Below are 21,459 nucleotides of genomic sequence, written 5' to 3'. Positions count from 1 at the left end.
GTCGGAACACTGGAGCGGCAAGGATTTTGAAGGGGGGGGGTCCCAAACAATCGGCGTCTTACACAATACCAGGCCGGCCCGCGGCGTCGCTCCCCTCGAGTCGGCGGCGTGGAGATATCGAGGGTCCTCCTGCTTGCTGTGTGAAAATGTTTGAATCTCTTAAAATCGCCCCGAATATTATTTTATGAAAGAGACCGGCTGTATGATACCCTCTGAAATATCATTCATCTGCTACTCGCCGCTCGGAGTGCCACTCCGCCTCGCGTTCGCACGGATTTCATGATTTCGATGCGAGGAATCGTGATTTGAGCGGGAAGCGCGAGAAGACGGCGTCCTGGTTTTTACGGCTTTGAGGGAAAAAGGGACGTCTGACCTTTTTGCAGTAATAATCTTCTATTTAACCGTGTCTTGGTTACAGTTTTTCCCTTCGGCCCAGAAATCTTATACGTTTTATAAGTTATTCCAATCATTCTGTCATGTCTGGCCAGAAAAGTGGTGTAACACTGAAAACCGTTGCTATGGCGATGGGTGTCTAAGACCGCCAGGGATGTGCCATGTTTGGGGTTGGAGGGGGTCCAGAGGTCCAGAGGAATCGTCCGACACATTTAAAATCTTATTATGGTGGATAATGACACGTTGTGTGTGTGTGTGTGTGTGTGTGTGTGTGTGTGTGTGTGTGTGTGTGTGTTTGTCAGCTGCCACACAAGGTGCCCCTCTTGGACCCCTGGTCTTATTTCTGTTTGCCCTCGCCGCCGCTGCAACGCGAGGTGGGTTAAAGGCTCACAGGTCAGCGGGTCAAAGGAGGAGCCGTTTGTACCCTAAACGGGACGAGGTTTCCGACCTTTCTATTAATACCTGTGGTTTAGTTTCACCGCAACATTTAAATTGACTTATTCCGGCGACTTATTGCTTTACGGCGAGGACATTTGACGCGTGAATGAGAGGGTGAATGGTTGTTTACCTCTATACGACTGTGTTTGCTCGTAAGTCTGTGTGATGGTGAATGAATAAGCGAATGGTCTCATGTCTTTATAATGTGTGCATGAACGGGTGAATGGTTGTATGACGTGTGCATGAGAGGGTGAATGGTTCTCTATATGGCTATATATAAATGACAGAGTGAACGGTAGCATGTCTATATGTATATGAGCAAATGAATTGTATGCATTGGAAATGTGAATAAGAGTGAATGGCTGCAAATCCCTCCTAAATGAATGAGTGAATGTTTTATGTCTCTATATGACATTTGAACGGTTCTATGTCTGCGTAGCATGTGAATGGTTGTATGTCTTTATGTGACGTGTGAATGAGTGAATTGTTGTATGTATATGATGTGTGCATGAGAGGGTGAATGGCTCTCTATATGGCTATATGTAAATGACAGTGAATGGAAGCATGTCTCTATGTACATGAACAAATGAATTGTATGCAATGGAAATGTGATTAAGAGTGAATGGTTGCAAATCCCTCCTAAATGAATGAGTGAATGTTGCATGTCTATTTGACAGAGTGAATGTTTTCTGTCTCTGTATAACATTTGAACAGTTCTATGTCTGCATGGCATGTGAATTGTTGTATGTCTTTATGTGACGTGTGAATGAGTGAATTGTTGTATGTATATGATGTGTGAATGAGAGGGTGAATGGTCGTCTGTCTCTGGTTGTCATGAGTGAACGATCTCATATCTTTATGATTTGTGCATGAGCTGGTGAAAGGTTGTCTATCTCTGCATGACAGAGTGAATGTTTCCCTGTGCGTCCCTGTGAAGGCTGCTGTGTTCACATCACGCTATAGCAAATGAATGAATCTTTACAGCCACATGAAATATTTTGTCGTTCTTTTATTTTATGTTTATTTATTTAAAGACCCCTCATTAAAGTCCTATTGCTGACATTTTTTTGTTTTTTTGCATTTTCTTGAAGAAAATATATATGGGTCGAAAATGACCCATAACACCGTAGATGTTACTATAGTAATTCATTTTAAAATGAAAAAAAAGGAAACAACAAATTCATTTCAGAAATTTGTTCTATACCCCTTACCAATATTCTGGTAACACAACATCCTTTAATTTATTTATATTAATCTCTTGAGGTTAATTTTTCTGTTTTTTATTGAAATCGAGAGGTATACTAACAACAATAAAAAGGCCCAGAGAACCACAACAAAAATTTTTAAACCCAATATTTTCATGGATAAGGAAGCCTAACAAGGTAACCAAGAGATGAGAAAAAGAATTGGAATTCAAGTTTTTATTTTTAGTGTATTTTAAAGCTGATTTAAGACACGGGTGGAAACCGACCCGTTAACACCGGGGATGCTACCAGAAAACTAACACAGGAGGAAGGTTGAGATCGCAGAATGACTTGGCAGAAGAGAAGCTACCGGATGTCGCTCTGAGAGAAGAAACAAGCGTTTCGTGGCCGAAGGATGCCCGCTGACCGCCGGGGTTCCAGCCCAGCGGTGATTTGACGGAGCGGGAGGCGTCCCGAATGTTTCCCGAACGCCTCGGGGGCTCCGACAAGGCGTATTTCTTTGAAAGGGGCTTGTGAAGCGTAAAAATCAGTCCCATATTCCCTCACACGGAGCGCGCTCAACCTTCCCGTGGCATTAATTACACGGAGAGGCTGCTCAGCCCCGGCCGCTGTGGATAATTGCGTGTAATTCTCTTTCACACTTTCTAACGCCACCTTCTTCTCTTTTGGAGCTCCGGGTCTCGGCCCCCCCCCCCCCCCTCCCGGGTCCCGGCGGCCCTCCTCCTCGCTCCAGCGACAGCCCAATGGGCCGCTTCCATGTTGTTATCATGGTAACGGCTCCTCAGGCCTGTTTTTGAAACGTCACTCATGTCCTCGCCCGCCGCGTCGCCTCCGTCTTCATCCGCATTTCCCTCCGCGGCCAAACCCGGACGGACTCGGAGGCCCCTCTGTGCAAAGCGACTCTCCAAATATGAAGTTCTGCGGCGGGTCGACGTTCACAAAGCTCCCTTTTTTTTTCGTCCGGTGCAATTTGCGGTTCATGTTTCCTTTCTTTTCAAAGGCCACCACGATCCCTCCCTCTGGCGCTCTCCTCTGTCTGCACTGGTGGCTTGTCAAATTAAATCGGGGAGTTTTTACAACCGGTCCCCAAAAGGCTTTTTCGCCCGCATGCCAGTTAGCGCCCCTAAAGATGGAGTGACACGCGACCTTCTTGTACGTCACTGTAATGGAATTGCCGGCGACGAGGCGCGAGACAAAAGGCTCTTATTTAGACGTCCTCCGAGGACGCCGAGGATGAAATGACGGCGGTTCATCTCAACCGTCCCACACCTCGGCTTCTTAAATAAATGGATTCTCGAATGTCTCGGTAGGACGTGTGAATGAGAGGGTGAATGGTTATTTGTCTCTCTAAGATGTCCGAGGTGAACCCTCCCTGTCGTCCGATGACGGCTGTGCCGGGAGATGAATCCATGAATGACCGTATTTTCTGGACTATAGGGCGCACCTGTAAATAAGCTGCGTCTGCTCTATCAAAAAAAAAAAAAAAAAGTAAAAAAAAAATATTCCAACCGCACCAGGCTATAAGCCGCAGATATCTATGTTGAAAAGAAATGTCCTCCAGGACATTTTCAAGTTCAGGCCACCTGCTTTTGTGTCCTCTGAAGGCTTTTTTTCCACTTTTGGCGTTGCATGATTACCATAGATTCATTGACGCTAAGCTTGCGTTTCCTTCGTGGATAGCAAGCTCGATGGCCTTCAACTTAAAAGTTGCATCATACGAGCTTCTTCTTGTGGTTTCTATGATGAAGGGGCAAGGATTTGAAAATGAGTACCGGTTAGTAATTCGTTGTGCGTGTTTTATCTGCTCTTTCTGCTATCCTTCTTTGCATTGATTTATACGTCTTATCTTATTTTGGATTCTACTCCCGCCCCCTAGCGATGGAAGAAAAATCCATAGAATAGCCGCACTTTTGTATACGCCGCATGGTTCAAAACCCAGGCTTATAATACGATAATATCCCGATCGCTCCTCCATCAGACGCATTCATTTATCGTCCGATTCCTTTCTTTACCGTTAGTCAATTATAAAGAAAGGACAAGCTGTGGTTTCGGTGCTCTGTTTGAAATCTCTGGTCAGGTTATCCCCACATAACTAGCTGGGTTACCTTGGTCACAGTGCTTGTGTACCTCCCCCCCCCCCCTTTCAGGAACCCTCGCGCGAAACACCTCGTTTCCAAGTAATCCCGAAACGATGAGTCACCGCGGCGTCTTGGGTCGCCTTTATTCGAATGAAAGGGGTCTCGGTGGCCGTGACCGCGCACTCCATCTTTCACAGCCTAAAAATAAAAGTTTTGAACGAAGCTGCTCTGCCCCCCAAACCCTTGAGCGCCCTTTGCACGTCCAGTTCACCGATGGCTTTTAGGCCGGCGGCGGCGGCGGCGCCCCCACGAGCCCGGTGTTTTCCCCGCTAACGGACCGTCTTGGAAGATCATGTCACTGTGTTTTGCTTACATAACGCGGTGTCATCTGGTGACATTAAAAACAGGGTCTTTTTGGAGGCACGTAGCATTACTCAGCTAAGAGTGGGAGTTAATTGTCGGGGAGCTGCCTGTGTGTTTTTGCTCAGACACAATGCGGTGTAATGAGATGACACATGCGGCAACCTCTGTTTTAACAAACCAAGCCAGGAGAGCAGGTCGCAGCGGGCTTTTAGAAATCGCACAATGAGAAACTTGACTTTTTCAGCATTTATTCCTTTTTTTATGTGTGCGCTTAAAGACCGATCCACGTGTCAGGAAGTCGGCAAGTGACAGCTGAGAGGATTTCTGACCATGTATGTGGATAACTTCAACACCATGCATTTTCTTCTTGCTTCGCAATTATATCAAAATAATCCCATTGAGATTTTTAGCGTGTTTATTCCAATAACTGGAGTAGCCGGGAAATATGTTAGAATGGTGCAGGACATGTATGCTCGCTGTGAGACAGTGGTGAGGTGTGCTGTAGGGGTAACAGAGAAGTTCAAGGTGGAGTTGGGACTTCGAGGATCAGCTCCTCTTGTTTGATGGACAGGCTGACAGATGAGGTTAGACAGGAATCTCCGTGGACCATGATGTTTGCAGATGACATTGCGATCTGCAGTGAGAGCAGAGAACAGGTTGAGGAACATCTAGAGAGGTGGAAAGGAGCGGAATGAAGGTGAGTCGCAGCAAGACAATATGTGTTAATGAGAGGAACTGGAGTGGAACGATGAGGCTGCAGGGAGTGGAGATCAAGAAGGTGGGGGATTTCAGTTACTTGGGGTTAGCAGTGCAGAGCGTAGGAGGGTGTGGAGAAGAGGTGAAGAGACGGGTTCAAGCAGGCTGGAATGGTTGGAGAAAAGTGTCAGGGGTACGAAGAGATAGAAGACTATCAGCCAGAAGGAAAGGAAAGGTGGAGGAGACAGTGGTGAGATGATCTACAAACACTGACAATGACCAAGAGACAGGAGATGAAGATGTTGAGGTTCTCTTTAGGAGTGACCAGGATGGAGAAGATCAGGAATGAGTCCATCAGAGGGACATGTTAGATGTTTTGGAGAGAAGGTCAGCAAAGCCACACTGAGATGGTTGGGTCATGGACAGAGGAGGGAGAACGAATATATTGGTAGACGGATGCTGGAATTGGAGGTCTAAAGGAAGACCAAAGAGAAGATTGATATGAAGGTAGTTGATATCCAGAGAATATGGTTAGATGGAGAAGGTGGATTGGCTGTGGCGACCCCTGAAGGGAGAAGCCCAAAGGAGAAGACGAAGACGCGTTTTTATTCGAATAAATAGACACGTTGAGTCTAGACGGACTATATATAGCCGATACGAACGGCCGCATTTGTTGGCGCTGTGAGAAAATAAACAACGGTGTTACCGGAGCCGTCGCGCTGATACAATTTCATCATCGGCGCTTCCAAAAACAGCAGCGGACGGAAATGGTTTGCGGCGGGTTGTGAGAAATCTCCGGCAGCTCGGCTCATCGCCGCGAAACATCCGCGACGCATCACCCCCCCCCCCCCCCTTTCCCTCCCAGTACAATTTCAGAGCATGTTTTATCGTTTCCACCCATTTGCCCGTTTCCTTTGGACGGACGATACGGTCGTCTCAGAGGAGCCGGGCGATGCGGTTCACCCCAGCCAGGAAGGTTGGCGGCGTGCTGATCCTCCATCCATAATACATGCTGCTGCAGTGGTTTATGCATAACAGACAATACCAGCGGGCGACCCGTATTCCAGTATCCGACATTTAACTCGACTAGCGGCCTGTCGTTCTTTTACCGACGCCATCTATCGCTATGGCGACGTCGTCCGGCCGCGACGCGTGTGTTCTTTGTAGCCGCGGAATTTCGAGCAGAAGCGCTCACCTCGACGTTTCTTTCGGCTCCAGCTGTGCTTAATGAATTCTGGGGTGATTACACGCGCCGCTATTTCAGGAATGGTTTAAGAGATATCAGTCTTGACCCACATAAGGCGGACGCAACGTACGGCCCGGAGGGATTTAAGCTCACCGAGTGCGTCTGCGCCGCTAGGACGTCCTCAGGTACGACGGCGCCGGAGGGTCCAAGGACGGCCCCGAAAACAAAAAAAAACCCCCTGACTTTTCACGAAAGGTTACGATAATCTCCGCCGTCCATCCCGGAAAAGGTCACGGCGGGATGAAAATCATCTCTCGGGAGAGGCGGCGCCGCCGCCGTCACCGGCTGTATATTCGCAGCTAAAAGTAGAGATGCTACATCACGTAGCGCGGTAAACAGCTGATCTCATCCGTCCATTACTTCACGTCCCCCCCCTTTCAAATTTCGCATATCTGCCCCGCCGGTAGCGTCACGTCGAGCCGGATAAAATAAACAACTCGAGGAGATATAATGGGAAAAAGGCGGGGGGGCGCGTGGCTCCGACGGACACGCGGGACTTTCCCAGGCTCCGGGTAATATATTTGCTATTTCAGTACAAGGACGAAGATGCGGCGACGGAGCGAGGCGGACGCAGAGGGCTGGAGAGTGTGTGTGCCAGTTTTCTGAAGCGTGTGTTCATCCTTCCTGCTCCTGTGGCGCCATGCATGAGTGTGTGTGTGTGTGTGTGTGTGTGTGTGTGTGTGTGTGTGTGTGTGTGGGGTCACTCGGTGAGAGGCTGCAGCTCGGTGTCGCGCTCACACCTCCTCCTCTTTCTACCTGGCGCTCCATCTGTGTATGTATTTACCAGAAGCAGCCCGTTTCCCCGCCGCCGCCGCCGCCGCCGTGAACAAACCCTACGTGCACGAGGGTCACATTTAAATAAAACAAATATTTATTTTTAAGGTCACGGTTTGAATAACGAGACTGAAAATGGAAACTGTTGTTCCTGGTCTCAGGAAAGATCTATTGGATTTGCTTCTTACTAATATGTTCGATGCCTTATCAATAGAGGCTTGATTACATTTGATATCTAATTGAAAGTCATCCGTGCGGCTGAAAGTTGTGGAAATTCTGTGCTGTGCAGAGAAGTTTCACCTCGGTGGAACCGAAAATAACACCGGCCTTCACTCAGAGCGGGTTCGAAGAAAGCGACGCCTCCCTCAGGTAGAAACTCAGCCGAAGTGAAGTTCTCGTCGGTGCAAAAAGACGAGTTTTAGATTCAAGCTCCCCCACGCCGAGGTGAAAAGACACCCCCAACCCCCCCCGGTCCAACGCCGAGGCCCCCAGACCTCCAACCACCGGCCTGCAAAACCCAGAGGAGAAGGGGAACCCTCGTCCCCGGAGCAACTCCTCATTAGCCAGCAACCCCGAAAAGCCTTCACTGCAAAGCCGGCCCCCCTCACACCCATGTTATAAGCATTATATATTACAAATTAAATATGTATGTGTTTATTATATCAATGCAGAGGGATTTGGTACGCACAATTTGCACAATTTTTTATATTTTAATTTAATTTAATCTTTATTAATTATTATTTATTTTAATCATTTTTATTTTATTTTATTTTATTTCCTTTTTTTTTTTTTTTTTTTTTTTTTTTACTTTTGATGTTCACAACTTCCTCGATGCTGTTACACCAATGCGTCACCCGATTGTCGGGGATAAATGAAGTTTTTCTAATTTTATGGGCTGGAAAGGAGAGGAGATGTCAAGGCCAGATCTGTAATTGAAGGTGTCACCGCTGTGTGTGTGTGTGTGTGTGTGTGTGTGTGTTCATATTTGTTTCCCAGCCTTCCCGCTCCGTCCAGGGCAAATATAGCAAGCGTGGGGCGGGAAGGGGGGGCAGGAGGGCAGGAACGCATGTTGTTTTTGGCGTCTCTGGGATGGAATTTTTGTTTGATCTGCATTTATAGACAGGAGGGTCCCGGCGAGTTTTCTGTGGGCGTCCCGAAACTCGGTGGAACCCCCTGGATCCGAGGAGCTCAGCTCACTCCACGAAAGCGCTGACTCACCCAATGCAATATCCAAATTGAATTGCACCATTTTTTTTTTTTTTTTAAAAGTCATTTAATTAAACCGCTGCGTACGTCGTCGGGGCTTTTTGCCCTTAATTGCCGGAGGATGTGCGTGGGCTCCACGGCGGAGGTTCTCCGATCCTCCTGCTGGAATATTTGACAGCCCGCACTTAAGTAATAAACCCAGAGTTCAGTGACTGAATGGAAGCGGCTCTCCGGCTGAAATAATGATAAATACATCCCAACGTTTTATGGTCTGTAATCCAGATTCTGCTTGCACACACACATACACGGACGCATACCGAATAGCAGCTCTATCTTTATTAAAACACACGCCGCATTCAGGATGGATGTAGCACTTATTTTTGAAGCGTGTTCTGGCTGCGACGCCCTCGTCCACTCTGTAGTTCAGGACAAATGTCATGCAGATTGGTTTGCTAAGGCGGCTCGAAGGCTTCCAGCCGCCGCCAGGGCGGAGGAGTTCCGCTGGAAACTAGAAGTAACACTAAGTCCAATGTTTCCCAACAGGTACCTTGTAACAACCTTTATATGGAATGAACTGCTCCTTTTACAAATACATGACAGAAGAACCTCAGATTCGTGAAGGAAAGTAAGAGCAATTTCAACAACATCATGCCTCAGTTCCGTCTTCGCATTTGTTTGTATTTTTTGTCTCATCGTGGCACCGAAACTCTCTGTACCACACCGAGCATACATGTCTCTTATAAACCCCAACCAACAAAGACGTGGTCCATTTTCTTTGGAGCAGCATAAACTCCAAGCCCACTTTTCTCTCTTTTGACAACATCATCTTGTCCATGAGGGTGTCTGGTCCAACGGAAAAGCAGCTACATTTCTGACGATACATAAAAGCACTATTTACAGACCCGGAAGCTGCATTGCTGCCGCCTGAGTCACCTGGTGTTGTGCCGTGTTGCTAACACTGACTAAAACAGTGCACGCCTAGCAGACAATATAGGAACTGTATTGTTATTTTAAAAAAGTAGTTCATGGTTTATGTATTTTCCCAAATTGTAGATTTATTCCCCGGGCAGGACTGGAACCCCCCGGCGGGCCGGTTCTGGCCCGCGGCCCGTACATTTGAGACCCCTGGCTCACATGAATATGTTCCCTCTGAGACGCCGCGAGGCTGCAAGGTCAAGGAGGTTCACTGGAGACCCTGCATCGTCCAGACGTGGGAATGAGAGCGTGAACGCTTGGATGTGACAAGTAACTGAGTTGTCCTGGTTGTGCTGCACCTTCCTTCCTTCCTTCCTTCCTTCCTTCCTTCGGAAAGCGTCGGCCAAAGGACGATTGAACCGAAGTCCCACTTTGACACCAACATCCATCATCACGACTTTGGCGTCGAACCCTGGCGCTCTCACGTCTCCGCCAGCGAGAGGGAAAGGTGGCGACGCCGCGCTCACATTTGGCCGCTCGGATACGTGAAACTGGAAAAAACCGCCACGTTGCTGGAACTGGTATTTAATGTAGAGCTTCGGATGCCGTCGGATCATCTGTATGAAGCGGTAAAAATAGTATACGGGTTTAAATTAAGATCCGGCGAGAGGCCGGGAGCCGTCATGAGTTATTTATTGTGAGGCTGAGCGGGAGCGCAGACGCATGGAGGACGTGGAGGTCGTGTTCTCACAGCCATTTGCTGATTATTTCTTTTTTGATTTGTTCATACTTCCAACGCGGGCGCCGGCCACGGGAGCTTCAAACTCGCCGATAAACAGATCCGACTGCCGTGGAAACACGAAGGCGGGAAAATCGAGGCGACCCGAAGCGTGGGAAAGCGGGCCGAGTCGGACGTCCGCGGCCGAGAGTCGAGTAGAAGATGATGGTTCCGGCGGGTGGAAGCGGGCGAAAGTGGAGGCGGGCGTTCGGTGAAAACATCTTGCAGAAAATCCAGAGTTCTGCTTTTCTTTATTTGCTTTTGCCGGTTCTGTTTTTCCTCCCACCGTCACCTAGTCGACGGGCTGCGCGACGGCGCCGCTTACAACCGCCTGGATTAACTAGGGCAAATAAACAGGCGTGGAGATGCTCAGTGATTTTCGGGGAGGAGGGTCGGGGAGTCTTACTCTCCTCTTCAGACGAATGTCATGGGCTCCACCGACGGGTTTTCCGTCTGGAGCCTCTTGACCTCAATATGGCGTGACTGCATTTCTCCAGCGGCTGCAAAAACACACTCTGGAAGGCTTAAGAGAGGGAGAAGGAGCTGCTGGGTGTTTGCTCTTCAGGCCCGGAGGTGTGAAGGCGTCCGTTGAGCCGCATTTTGTAAGAACGGTACATTTTGTAATAAACGTCCAAAATGTAATAATTTTTTCATTTCATTTTGTAATAAAGCCACATTTTGTAATAAACTGCCCCAACGCATTTTGTAATAAATTTTGCCGCATTATGTAATAAGTTATTACTTTTTGAGAAGATTATTACAAAATGCACTTGCAACTTTTTTATTCTCAAGGAATTTATAGAATATTCCCTGTTAATGCAACCTTTGAATAGTGTACTAATAGTAATTGCTAAGTACTGCTACTAGGCTAATACACTGATACTAATAATAGGCCTCGCTTTTACAAATACTTTAATGTAAAATAAAATACAATTAACAAACTTATGCTTTAGAATTGTTATTACATAATGCACCATGTTATTACATTTCCTAGAAAATAAAAAAGTTGCAAGTGCATTTTGTAATAATCTTCTCAATATGTAATAACTTATTACATAATCCGGCAAAATTTATTACAAAATGCGTTGGGGCAGTTTATTACAAAATGCGGCTTCATTACAAAATGAAATGAAAAAGTTATTACATTTTGGACGTTTATTACAAAATGCACTGTTATTACAAAATGCGGCTCAACAGCGTCAGTTCGGGGGGTTTGGAAGTGCATGATCTCCAGCGACGTCCACCTCCTTGTCCTCCAGCTTCGTCCCCGTGGACGTGAGCCTCCCTCATTCAGAGCCCTCCCTGGCACGTGCTGCCATTTAACGTTTTACAACCAGATATGTCGTCGTTAATCCGTACGCTTTTTTTTTTTTTGCCACCCTGGCAGAAGGTGCAGATGATTCACCTTAATTCAAGCGGCGTGTTTGTTCATTCTGCTGGAGTTGGACGTGCAGGTCAGTGCGTCGAGGAGTGATTCATACTACAGTGTGAACTCACTTAGCTCCGCGCGGTATTATTATGAAAGCCGGCGCCGCTTGTGATACGAGCTTGACTCAATTATAATGTTTACATCTGATATATGAGCCGGGTCTGATAGCGATCGTTTCTGATTGGCTGTGGAGCCCCGACTCCATGAGTGGGTATTAAACACAATAAACAATAAGTCATTTGTTGAAATGAATCTGCGGGTACTTCATTTGTTTTCTATCCAGCAATTCAAAGCTCTGACTGGATAAAACGTCGGCCGTGAACATTTCGGGACGATCATCTCCATCTGGCTGCTCCCCTCAGCCAATCACGTGCCTCCATCCCACCCTGTCCTCCCCCCCTCCATCCATAGACCTCCTCTCTGGTCTTCCTCTAGACCTTCTGCCTGGCTGCTCCAGCCTCAGCATCTTTCTCCTCCATCTAACTCGTGCTGTGTCCCTCTGATGGACTCATTCCTGATCCGTCCTCCACATCTTCATCTCTGCTGCCTCCACCTACCACCTCTCTAGGTTCTCCCAGCTGCTCCATTGTCTCGCTACAGATCACAGTGTCATCTGGAAACATCTTCACCATAGCAAACAAGAAGGTGCTCCCTGATGCTCTGCACCCAAAGCTCCTCACACCATACCTACGTCACGTCTCACAGCTTGCATACATGTCCTGCACCCCTCTACCGTCCTTCTCTGCCGCTCCCTACGGCCACAGTCCCCCTCTTGGCACCCGGTCGATTACTTTTTGTTTCTTCCGCCACGTAAAACGTGCACGTGAGAACCTGCCTGGTGTGGAAGATCAATCATTTGATTTTCAGTGATTCGGAGGTGAGAAAGAAGGTTGTGTCCTGCCCGGGCTTGATGTTCCTCTGCACGTCTGCGGGATTTTCCAACAAACTATTTACTTCCCAGTGTGTTGGGGGAAAAAAAAAACCTGCTCGGCCGCCATTTTGTACGTATTCCGTATCGGCTGCGGGCATTTTATTCCCTCAGCAACATGTCTGCCAGCTTCAGGTGAGCTGTGAGAAGACGAGCGAGGGCCCTTTTTGCAGTCTTACATAATCATTACTACGAAGTCAAATACACGGACTTGTTTATTCGCCGCCGATGTCGGCTTTCCCCGGCCTGAGGCTTCTCTCGTGCACGCACGCTTTAAAAGGCATGTATCTGTTGCTTCTCAGTGACAAGGTGAAGGTGGCCTACAGGGGTTCCTTCTCCTCGTTTGCTCCCCCAGGACTACCCGGTCGTACAAAACGGTTCTTTTTTTTTTTTTTTTTTGGCGCAAACAACAGCGATTCCGAGAAGGAACGAACCTTTTCCAGCCAGGACACCGATGAAGACCGAGGGTGCCGTTCCTCCCACCGTCCAAAAAGATGCAGGAGGTTCAGACCCTTAAATATCCAGATGTGCGAATGGCTTCATCTTCCCAGGGTCCAGGTGAACCTTCAAGCAGGGAGAGCTTCCAGCTCCGCCACGACCCTGAGGAAAAGAAGGAAAAGAAGTATGAATAATGGATGAATGAGTCAATCTTAATACCAAAAAAACATGTGGAGGGAAAATATGACAAAAATGTATCTACAGTAGAGAATCGTCTTACGGATTTTATTATTCTTTTTGGAAAAAGCAAAATGTTAGCGAACCATTGAAATCAGTGTTGATCCGTTCTCCAGCGCCTGGAACATTCTGCACCCTCTGGAAACTTTTTACCGGTTTGTCTGCGGCAAAAATGCAGAAAGGAATCAAAGCTAACCTTTATGAGTACTTTCTCTTTTTGTTCTCTTTCCTTCACTAAATCAGCAAAAGCCCTCTGGTATATGAGACCCTTGCTAATGCTAACGCTAACACAATCTCCAGCTGGCTGGCTGTCATTCATCCAAATGAACGATCACTGCCCTTTGCTAACGTAGCCTACCCTTTAGCAACGTTAGCCACCTTTAGCACATCTTTGTTCTTCAGGACCGTGTGGCGACAACGCCGCTCTCGCGTTTAGCTAGTATTTCCTTCTTCACATCCACTGTAATTCCTAAGTTCTTAACATGGCTATCACTTGCACTTTTAAACTTTTAGTTGGCTATGATGAGCTAGCTGACTGAGAAAAGAGCACAAAAGAGGGATTATAACAGGAGAACAAAATGATGAAGGAAAGTATAGTGCACGACTTCCGCTACGCTACATGCTACAACGTGGAAACCCCATGAGTTTGTTTATGTGTTTAGCACATCTTTGTTCTTCAGGACTGTGTGGCACCAGCGCCGCTCTCGCATTTAGCTAGTAAACTGTTCTTTTTTTTTTTTGTGCGTAAACAACAGCGATTCCGAGAAGGAACGAACCCTTTCCAGGACATCGATGAAGATCGAGGGCGCCGTCGCCGTTTCTCGCCACGAATCAATCCTTAAACCCGGGCGAGTGAAGCGGCTCCACACTTGTCCCTGACCTTTACCGGCTCCCGGACGCTTTGTGGAATGCGCTTATTGATGCCAGACAGAAAGCCTTGGCCTCGGCGCTCCGCTACGGGTGTCCGAACTCCCACCGGCCCGGAAGTCAATCGCCTCCGTTCGGGATTAGATTCAAATTTAACATCGGAGCGCCGAATCATGCTTTCTATTTGTCTTTGTGCGCCGCCGCCGCCTGCACGTGGACCGCACGTCGCCCACTTCCCGAGCGGCGGCGCCGTACCGAGGACCAAAGATAGCCGCGACGGCTACATTACTACGACGGCTGATACCCGATCCGCGGACACGGGGGTCTCGGGCGGACGGCCGCACGCCGTACATCACTGTCTGGGCGAGTGTGTTTGTAACTGAGAAGATGACACACCAGCGTCTGCAGAGCATGCACATGTGGAACAGGTGAAAGATCTGAGCAGGTGTCTGCGGTTATTTGCGAAACTACAAACGCGGACCCGCCTGAGTTCGCCCTCCGCCTCAGATGTGTGTGTCTGTTTTTTTTTTTTTTTTCCCCCGTGCATGAAAAAAAAAAATCATATTTAATTCATAAGGCGGTATCGCTGTATCTCTTGTGTGACTCACCAATGCCTGGCAGTCTCTCCCACCTGCAGTTTGGAATAATTGATCCGTACCCCCGTGGCCTTTTTCACACACACAAAAAAAAAAGGTTTGCAAACAATCGTGTGTGAACAAGAGGGTGTTCGTTAGCAGAAAAAAAAAAAAAAAAAAATTTGCACAAAACCGTTGTGTGGTTTACGCCAAGTTTGGAATTTCGTCAAAAATTTGAACATGAGCGATCCAAAGCGCTCCTTCTTTTTTCCCCAGGCAGAAAACACACACTCCTCCCAGAAGCAAAGCGTCAGACGCACGCATGCTAATTCAAACCGCCGCCATAATTAGACAACAATAAAATCAAAGCAAAATAAAAGTGTTTACTCGTTTCGGAATGAGGTTGTTATGTAACGGGGCCGTTCCCCGGCTCGCCCAGGCGTCCTCGGGCGAGAACCCTCGCCGCCGGTCTGGTTAGCTACCGTGTGAAAGCTCTTTACAGGTGGAGACAGTTTAACAAAACTAAAAGAAAAAAAAAAAAAAAAAAAAAGAGGCGGGATCTGGCAGGCGGGAGACGCCGCCGCCGCCAGACGTCACGCTTTACATTCAGATCCGCAGCGCCGGCTAATAGACGCAAGTGTATTTTTTAATTATTTCAGCTAAAACAGCAGAAGTGCGTGGGTGCGCGGGAGCCTGGGCGTGCACGAGGGCACGTTGGTGGGAAAAAACAAAAAACAAAAACAAAAACAGAATCGTGGCTGTCAGTCGCCTCAGCTCTGGTCACCCACGTCCACGTGCGCTCATCTTCAGAGTAGGAGGGGGCAGCGAGAAGGTTCACCTTATCTTCTTCTTCTTCTTTGGGCTTTTCCCTTCAGGGGTCTTCACAGAGAATCTACCTTCTCCATCTATTCTCTGGATCCTCCTCTCTCACGACATCCATAAATCTTCTCTTTGGTCTTCCTCTAGACCTCCTGCCTGGCAGCTCCACCTTCAGCAAACTTTTAGCCAGATCTTCACCATGGTTTCGACATGGACAGAGTGGTCATATTCAAACTATCGCAGTCATCGCTTTGTCTCGGTCATACATGTCCTGCACCCCTGTGACAAATTCTTCTTTTCCTTTGGGATTTTCCCCTCAGGGGTCTCCTCCAGCTTCTCCATCTAACCCTATTTTCTGGATCCTCCTCTCTCATGATGTCCATCAATTTTCTCTTTGGTTTTCATCTAGACCTCCAATTCCAGCATCCATCCACCAATATATTCACTATCCCTCCTTTGTACATGACCCAACCATCTCCGCCTGGCTTCCCTGACCTTCTCTCCAGAACATCTACCATGTGCCGTCCCTCTGATGGACTCATTCCTGATCTTCTTCATCCTGGTCGCTCCCAAAGAGAACCTCAACATCTTCATCTCTGTGACCTCCAGCTCTGCCTCCTGTCTTTTGGTCATTGTCAGTGTTTGTAGATCATCCCTGTCTCCTCCACCTTCCCTTTCCTTCTGGCTGATTCACCTCATCTGCCTCTTTTTAATAAGCGCTGCTGAAACCGATCCAGCTGTAGACTCTGGACAGGTCAAGATGACGAGCCACCGCCATATTTAGTTTCTCCGTCTGCTTGACCTTTGACCTCTTTCAATGATTGATGAGAACTCGACCCAGACTAGGAGCGCAGCCGCCCCATTGTGTGATTTCTTGCCGGCCGCTTTTTTTTCCGGCGCCGGCGCCAGCGTCGACGACAGGAACGGCGTTTCATTCGTCGCTCCCGTGCACGCCGGCCTGGAACGAGGCGGCGTCTGTTTGCACACGGATATTTACGGCGTCCGCCGGCCAGGTGGGGATCATCGGAGAGGCCAAGTCTTCCCCTCGCCTCCCCGCCGTGGCAGGGCAGAGTACACACTGTTCCAGCCTCGGCCACAATCGAGCCTAAAAATATCTGAGGGACACACTCCTCTTCTCCCCTCTCCTCCTCCTCCCCCCCTCTCTCTCCAGAACAGAACAAAACACACTGATATTTTCTCTATTTATCGAGATATTAGGGCAACGCGGCGGTGCAGATCCTCAGAGTTCCTCTCACCGTCCAAAAAGATGCAGGAGGTTCAGACCCTTAAATATCCAGATGTGCGAATGGCTTCATCTTCCCAGGGTCCAGGTGAACCTTCAAGCAGGGAGAGCTTCCAGCTCCGCCGCGACCCTGAGGAAAAGCAGGAAAAGAAGTATAAATAATGGATGAATGAGTCAATCTAAATATCAAAAAAACATGCGGAGGGAAAATATGACAAAAATGTATCTACAGTAGAGAATCGTCTTACGGATTTTATTATTCTTTTTGGAAAAAGCAAAATGTTAGCGAACCATTGAAATCAGTGTTGATCCGTTCTCCAGCGCCTGGAACATTCTGCACCCTCTGGAAACTTTTTACCGGTTTGTCTGCGGCAAAAATGCAGAAAGGAATCAAAGCTAACCTTTATGAGTACTTTCTCTTTTTGTTCTCTTTCCTTCACTAAATCAGCAAAAGCCCTCTGGTATAGGAGACCCTTGCTAATGCTAACGCTAACGCTATCTCCAGCTGGCTGTCCGTCATTCATCCAAATGAACGATCACTGCCCTTTGCTAACGTAGCCTACCATTTAGCAACGTTAGCCGCCTTCAGCACATCTTTGTTCTTCAGGATGGTGTGGCGCCAACGCCGCTCTCGCGTTTAGCTAGTATTTCCTTCTTCACATCCACTGTAATTCCTAAGTTCTTAACACGGCTATAACTTTTAGGGAGCCATGATGAGCTAGCTGACTGAGAAAAGAGCACAAAAGAGGGATTATAACAGGAGAACGAAATGATGAAGGAAAGTAAAGCGCATGACTTCCGCTATGCTACATGCTACAACGTGGAAACCCCATGAGTTTGTTTATGTGTTGAGGCTTGTTCGCGGCTCGATTGAAAGTTTGATAAAAACTCTGCCCGTAGGCGGTTTTGTTGGTGATCAGGGGCGTTGGTAAGCCCGGGTCCGCTGGACCCCGAGGTTGAATCCATATAGAGTCTCGTCCACGCGAGGAAACCTCTTGAGATGTTCCAGATCCACATCTGCGACGTGCAAAGTCGGGTCTGCCCCAGAAACATCACACCCAACGTGACAACAATCCCAGCAGCCTCGGCTGGAGGGAGGCGGGGACGAAGGGGGGGCAGATGTCGGCCTCCTCATGAACAAATGAGGATTAATGAAAACCTCCAATTCCACCTGGAGCAGATGAGACGTTCTTGTCTGGAAAAGTCCCGCCGTCCCCCGCGGGTCTCAGATCGAAGCCTCGGCGGTTCGGTGTTCAGATGGCCTCCGAGGGGTCCGGATCGATCCGCCTGCCTCCCGGAGGGTATTGAGTTTGTCCGGCGCCGCGGGGGATCTTTGCCACGAACCCCGTCCTCTGGAACTCTTTGCACTGCGGCGGCGGCGGCGGCTGCAGACCATAACCCTGTGGAGAAACATCCCCGGACGTTATGAGAGTAAACACCTCTCCTCCAGGGCTGGAACCACTCAGGAAATGAACTGCAAACAGAGGCGGAGGTGCGGCCGGACGCTCGCCGGCACCACCGCGCTCGCGCACGAGGAAGCGCTCTGGTTCGATAAGCCGCTCCGTGACGGCCGAGCCCTTTATCTGCTCGCTCGTGTAATTAATATTTCCCTGACGACGCGGTGTGTCGTCGTCTCGCCGCTCGGACTCGGCCATCTGCAGAGATGCACTTGTTGCTACCGAGTTTTTCCGGTCGCGTCTTTGCACTTGACTCACACTGCAGATTTATTACACTGGGAATAATATCAGCGCCCCAGCCAGCTCAGCTTTGTTTCCTATTTGAGTGTGTGTGTGTGTGTGTGTGTGTGTGTGTGTGTATGTAACAAAATTAAAAATGTCTTCAAAGCCGAACACGAAACCAGGCACCTTCATTCCTCTCCTTCAAGGAGGCCTCTGCTTTTCACACATTGTAGAATAGAGTGTCAAGATTAATGTGTGTGTGTGTGTGTGTGTGTGTATGTGTGACATCACCGATCCTTGACATCAACACATTCACGCACACTGGAGATCTCCGTCTGCTGTGGCGGAGGGGTGAGCGTGCCGAGGGCGCGAGGACGGCTGATGGGGTGCCAGAAAGCGTCACCGCGCCCGTGATTCACGTCTGGGAGGTGGGCAGTGGGGAGGAGGAGCGAGAACCCGCCGCTCGTGGAAACAGGCGGAGGGTCCGAGATGACGCCGGGGTTTTGATGGTGAGGTTTTCGTCGCGGCGTCGGGAAGGCGCTCCCGTCGTTGGACTCCTCGGGACAAAATAAACCATTTTATCCTCGTCATTTCTAAATCATTTGTTCCACAACAACATCAAGCTCGGATTCACACGTTGTGTATTTTATCCTTCTTGGTCTCAGCGCATTCACATCCTGCTTTGTTTTGTTTATTTGCTTTTATTTTTGTCATTGCTATTGTTTTCAACCTTCCTGGCTTTTCTGTTCATTCTTACCCTTGTTGTTGTTTTCAAGGCCATCTATTGAGTTGTGGATGCCTTTTGTTACTTTCTAATTGTCTTCATATTTATTGACGCTACAACTATTATGTTGCTGTGGCAAAAGAACTTCCCCTATGCGGATTGATGATGTTTATCTTATCTTACCTCCACTTGTTGCCTTGTTGCTTTGTCTCCTGCACCGTCAACATCCAGGGTGAGGAGGTGCAGGTGTTGGACTCATGAGTACCTTCTGGATCCACAATAAAGATAAGATAAGATAAGAAGATAAGATAAGAACAACTTTATTAATCCCGAAGGAAATTGTTGTGCCAGAGTTACAGAGAATATAACAGTAATAAATAATAAAAAGAAAAAGGCAGAATTAGAAATAAAAATAAACTATAAACTATAAAGTGTCTCAGTGAAACTATAAAGTGTCTTAGTAAACAAGTGATAAAACTATAAGTGTCTTAGTAACAAGTGAGGTAAGGAGTGCACAATAGTATGATAAAAGGAAAAATTGAAGTGTAGCTGTTATGAAATGAAATATTGCACAGTTCTGAATATTGCAAAGTAGGAATCGGCGTGGCGCTCTATCTCCGGCGCCACGCCGCCTCCTACCAGTGTTGTTGAGCCGGACACTCGACCCCTCACTGCTGGTCGCCGACCGCTCAGGGTTCATCCAAGATGGCTTACATGCAGAGAATTAATTTCCCCACGAAGGATTTTGAATTATTATGATTCAACTGGACTGGACTTGAAGCATACATGTCCTCTCCAGGAAGGGTCAGAGAGCAGGATGTTCTTCCTCAGGGTTGTTTGAGCTTCTCAAGACCGTCTACCAGCTCGTGCTTGACGGCGCGCAGTTACAGCTCTACCTCTTCCTGCGACGGTTACATCTTTTACCGCCTTTTGTTACCTGTCCTCTGGCCTGCGCCGCCGCCACACCTAGATTCCCCCTCCAGGGATCCATAAAGCGTTATCTCATCCCGGCTGCGACCCCGGATCTTCAGCGAAGTTCACCCGAAGCCGCTCTCGCTAAGCTTGTCACGCGCCAAAATGCTAAAACTTCACCGAACCCAGCCGGCCTCCCGCTTTCTGTTGGTCTCCTTAGAAATGACAAACGCGGAGATCTTCGCAGCCCAGATAAATCACTCACGGATATTTTTTCGCTGAGCTTCCCCCCCCCCCCTCGGCTCCCTCTTTATTACTGACGGAGATTAATTTGTACCGTACACCGCCAGCGGCTCAGCACCGGGGAGAGATTCATCTCTGACACACTCAAATTCTGCACCGTCCCGGCCCGGGATTAGGATTACGGCCGATGGCGAATAATAACGGAGAGAATACTGATTACGGCCCGCGCATCCGTCTAATCTATCGGCTCGCGAAGGCCATCGAAGAGGAGAGGGAGGGAGCGCGGCGAACGTGATCCGGCGCCGAAGTGCACATGAACAAACAAGCGGCTTGACAGCGAGCGGAGCTGACAGATTGTGTGAAAAACACAAGAGGAAGAAGAAATGTTTTCAAATAAAGCGAAGCGTGGAGGAGGAGGAGGGAGTCAGCTCGTGTCCCAGCTGTCACAGATGTCCGCGCTCTCGCTTCTCCCGGCGGACGCCGACCGCCGTCCCCGTGTAAATGCCACGGCGGCTGACGTAAGAGCGCTGTCAGGTGTCATGGCGGCCGCGTCATGCCGAGTGACAGTTTTTTTTTTGTTTTTATTTTTTTTTCCTTGCAATCAACCCCCACCGCGACCCCACCCCCGAAAAAAAAAACACTGTAAATAACCGAGAGCTGCTGAATCCACAAGCAAACAGTGAGCGTGTGTGTGTTTGTTTGCCGGTCCACCTCCCTCCGAGGCAGATTGAGGATAATTTGCAAGCACAGTTTGCAGCTCTGGATCTTTGCCCAGGGCGTGTGTGTGTGTGTGTGTGTGTGTGTGTGTGTGTGCATGTGTGTGTGTGTGCATCTCCAAGACCTTGACCAAAAGCTGATGATCCCACCATGAAGGCACAGATTGTTCCGGATTGCTAATCCAGAGCGTCTCGTGAGAACGGTCTCTCTAACGTCGCCCTCCTGTGTTTTCTTTTCTTCTCTCCTTCCAGTCTGCTGTTTCGTGGTCCACAAGCGCTGCCATGAGTTCGTCAGCTTCTCCTGCCCCGGAGCAGATAAAGGTCCCGACACGGATGTAAGTCGTGAAAAAAAAAAAGCGGCATGTAATTAGCGGGTTATGTGTCTGGTTATTAGGTGCGGTCACGCTTTACCTGATCGTCCTGCTCCGCGACGCTCGCCCTCCCGTTTGATTCTGCGGTGAAGATCGCTGCCGGGGTTTTTTTTTACGGAATCCGTGTCATGACGTCTGGATGCGTGCACACGCCCACGTTCGCACGGTGAAACCGCAATCCCCACG

At 48.5% G+C, this 21,459-nt stretch overlaps 1 protein-coding gene and 2 long non-coding RNA genes across 4 annotated transcripts in view; 1 reads left to right on the top strand and 2 right to left on the bottom strand.

Annotated features, from left to right (window-relative positions):
* The window catches only part of prkcab (protein kinase C, alpha, b), a 95,321-nt gene that overhangs the window by 4,796 nt on the left and 69,066 nt on the right, over positions 1–21,459 (top strand). For both annotated transcript variants that reach the window (XM_086175386.1, XM_086175385.1), the window contains exon 3: positions 21,155–21,237. In XM_086175386.1, coding sequence (XP_086031512.1) covers positions 21,155–21,237 — 83 coding nt within the window. The remainder of the gene's footprint in view (positions 1–21,154; positions 21,238–21,459) is intronic.
* On the bottom strand, positions 9,811–17,750 carry LOC147217126 (uncharacterized). Its single transcript, XR_015108903.1, has 5 exons — positions 16,920–17,750; positions 16,642–16,758; positions 13,211–13,285; positions 12,884–13,049; positions 9,811–9,931 (listed from the first exon to the last, which is right to left on the bottom strand). It is a non-coding gene; the product is annotated as an uncharacterized LOC147217126 (long non-coding RNA).
* On the bottom strand, positions 18,689–19,813 carry LOC147217125 (uncharacterized). Its single transcript, XR_015108904.1, has 3 exons — positions 19,746–19,813; positions 19,215–19,299; positions 18,689–18,864 (listed from the first exon to the last, which is right to left on the bottom strand). It is a non-coding gene; the product is annotated as an uncharacterized LOC147217125 (long non-coding RNA).

Source organism: Fistularia commersonii, chromosome 28, assembly GCF_037954325.1.
Source record: "Fistularia commersonii isolate RoL2024-O1a breed Wild chromosome 28, RoL_Fcom_v1.0, whole genome shotgun sequence".
In the NCBI taxonomy this organism is placed as follows: Eukaryota; Metazoa; Chordata; class Actinopteri; order Syngnathiformes; family Fistulariidae; genus Fistularia; species Fistularia commersonii.
This window is presented reverse-complemented; position numbering and strand designations above follow the sequence as displayed.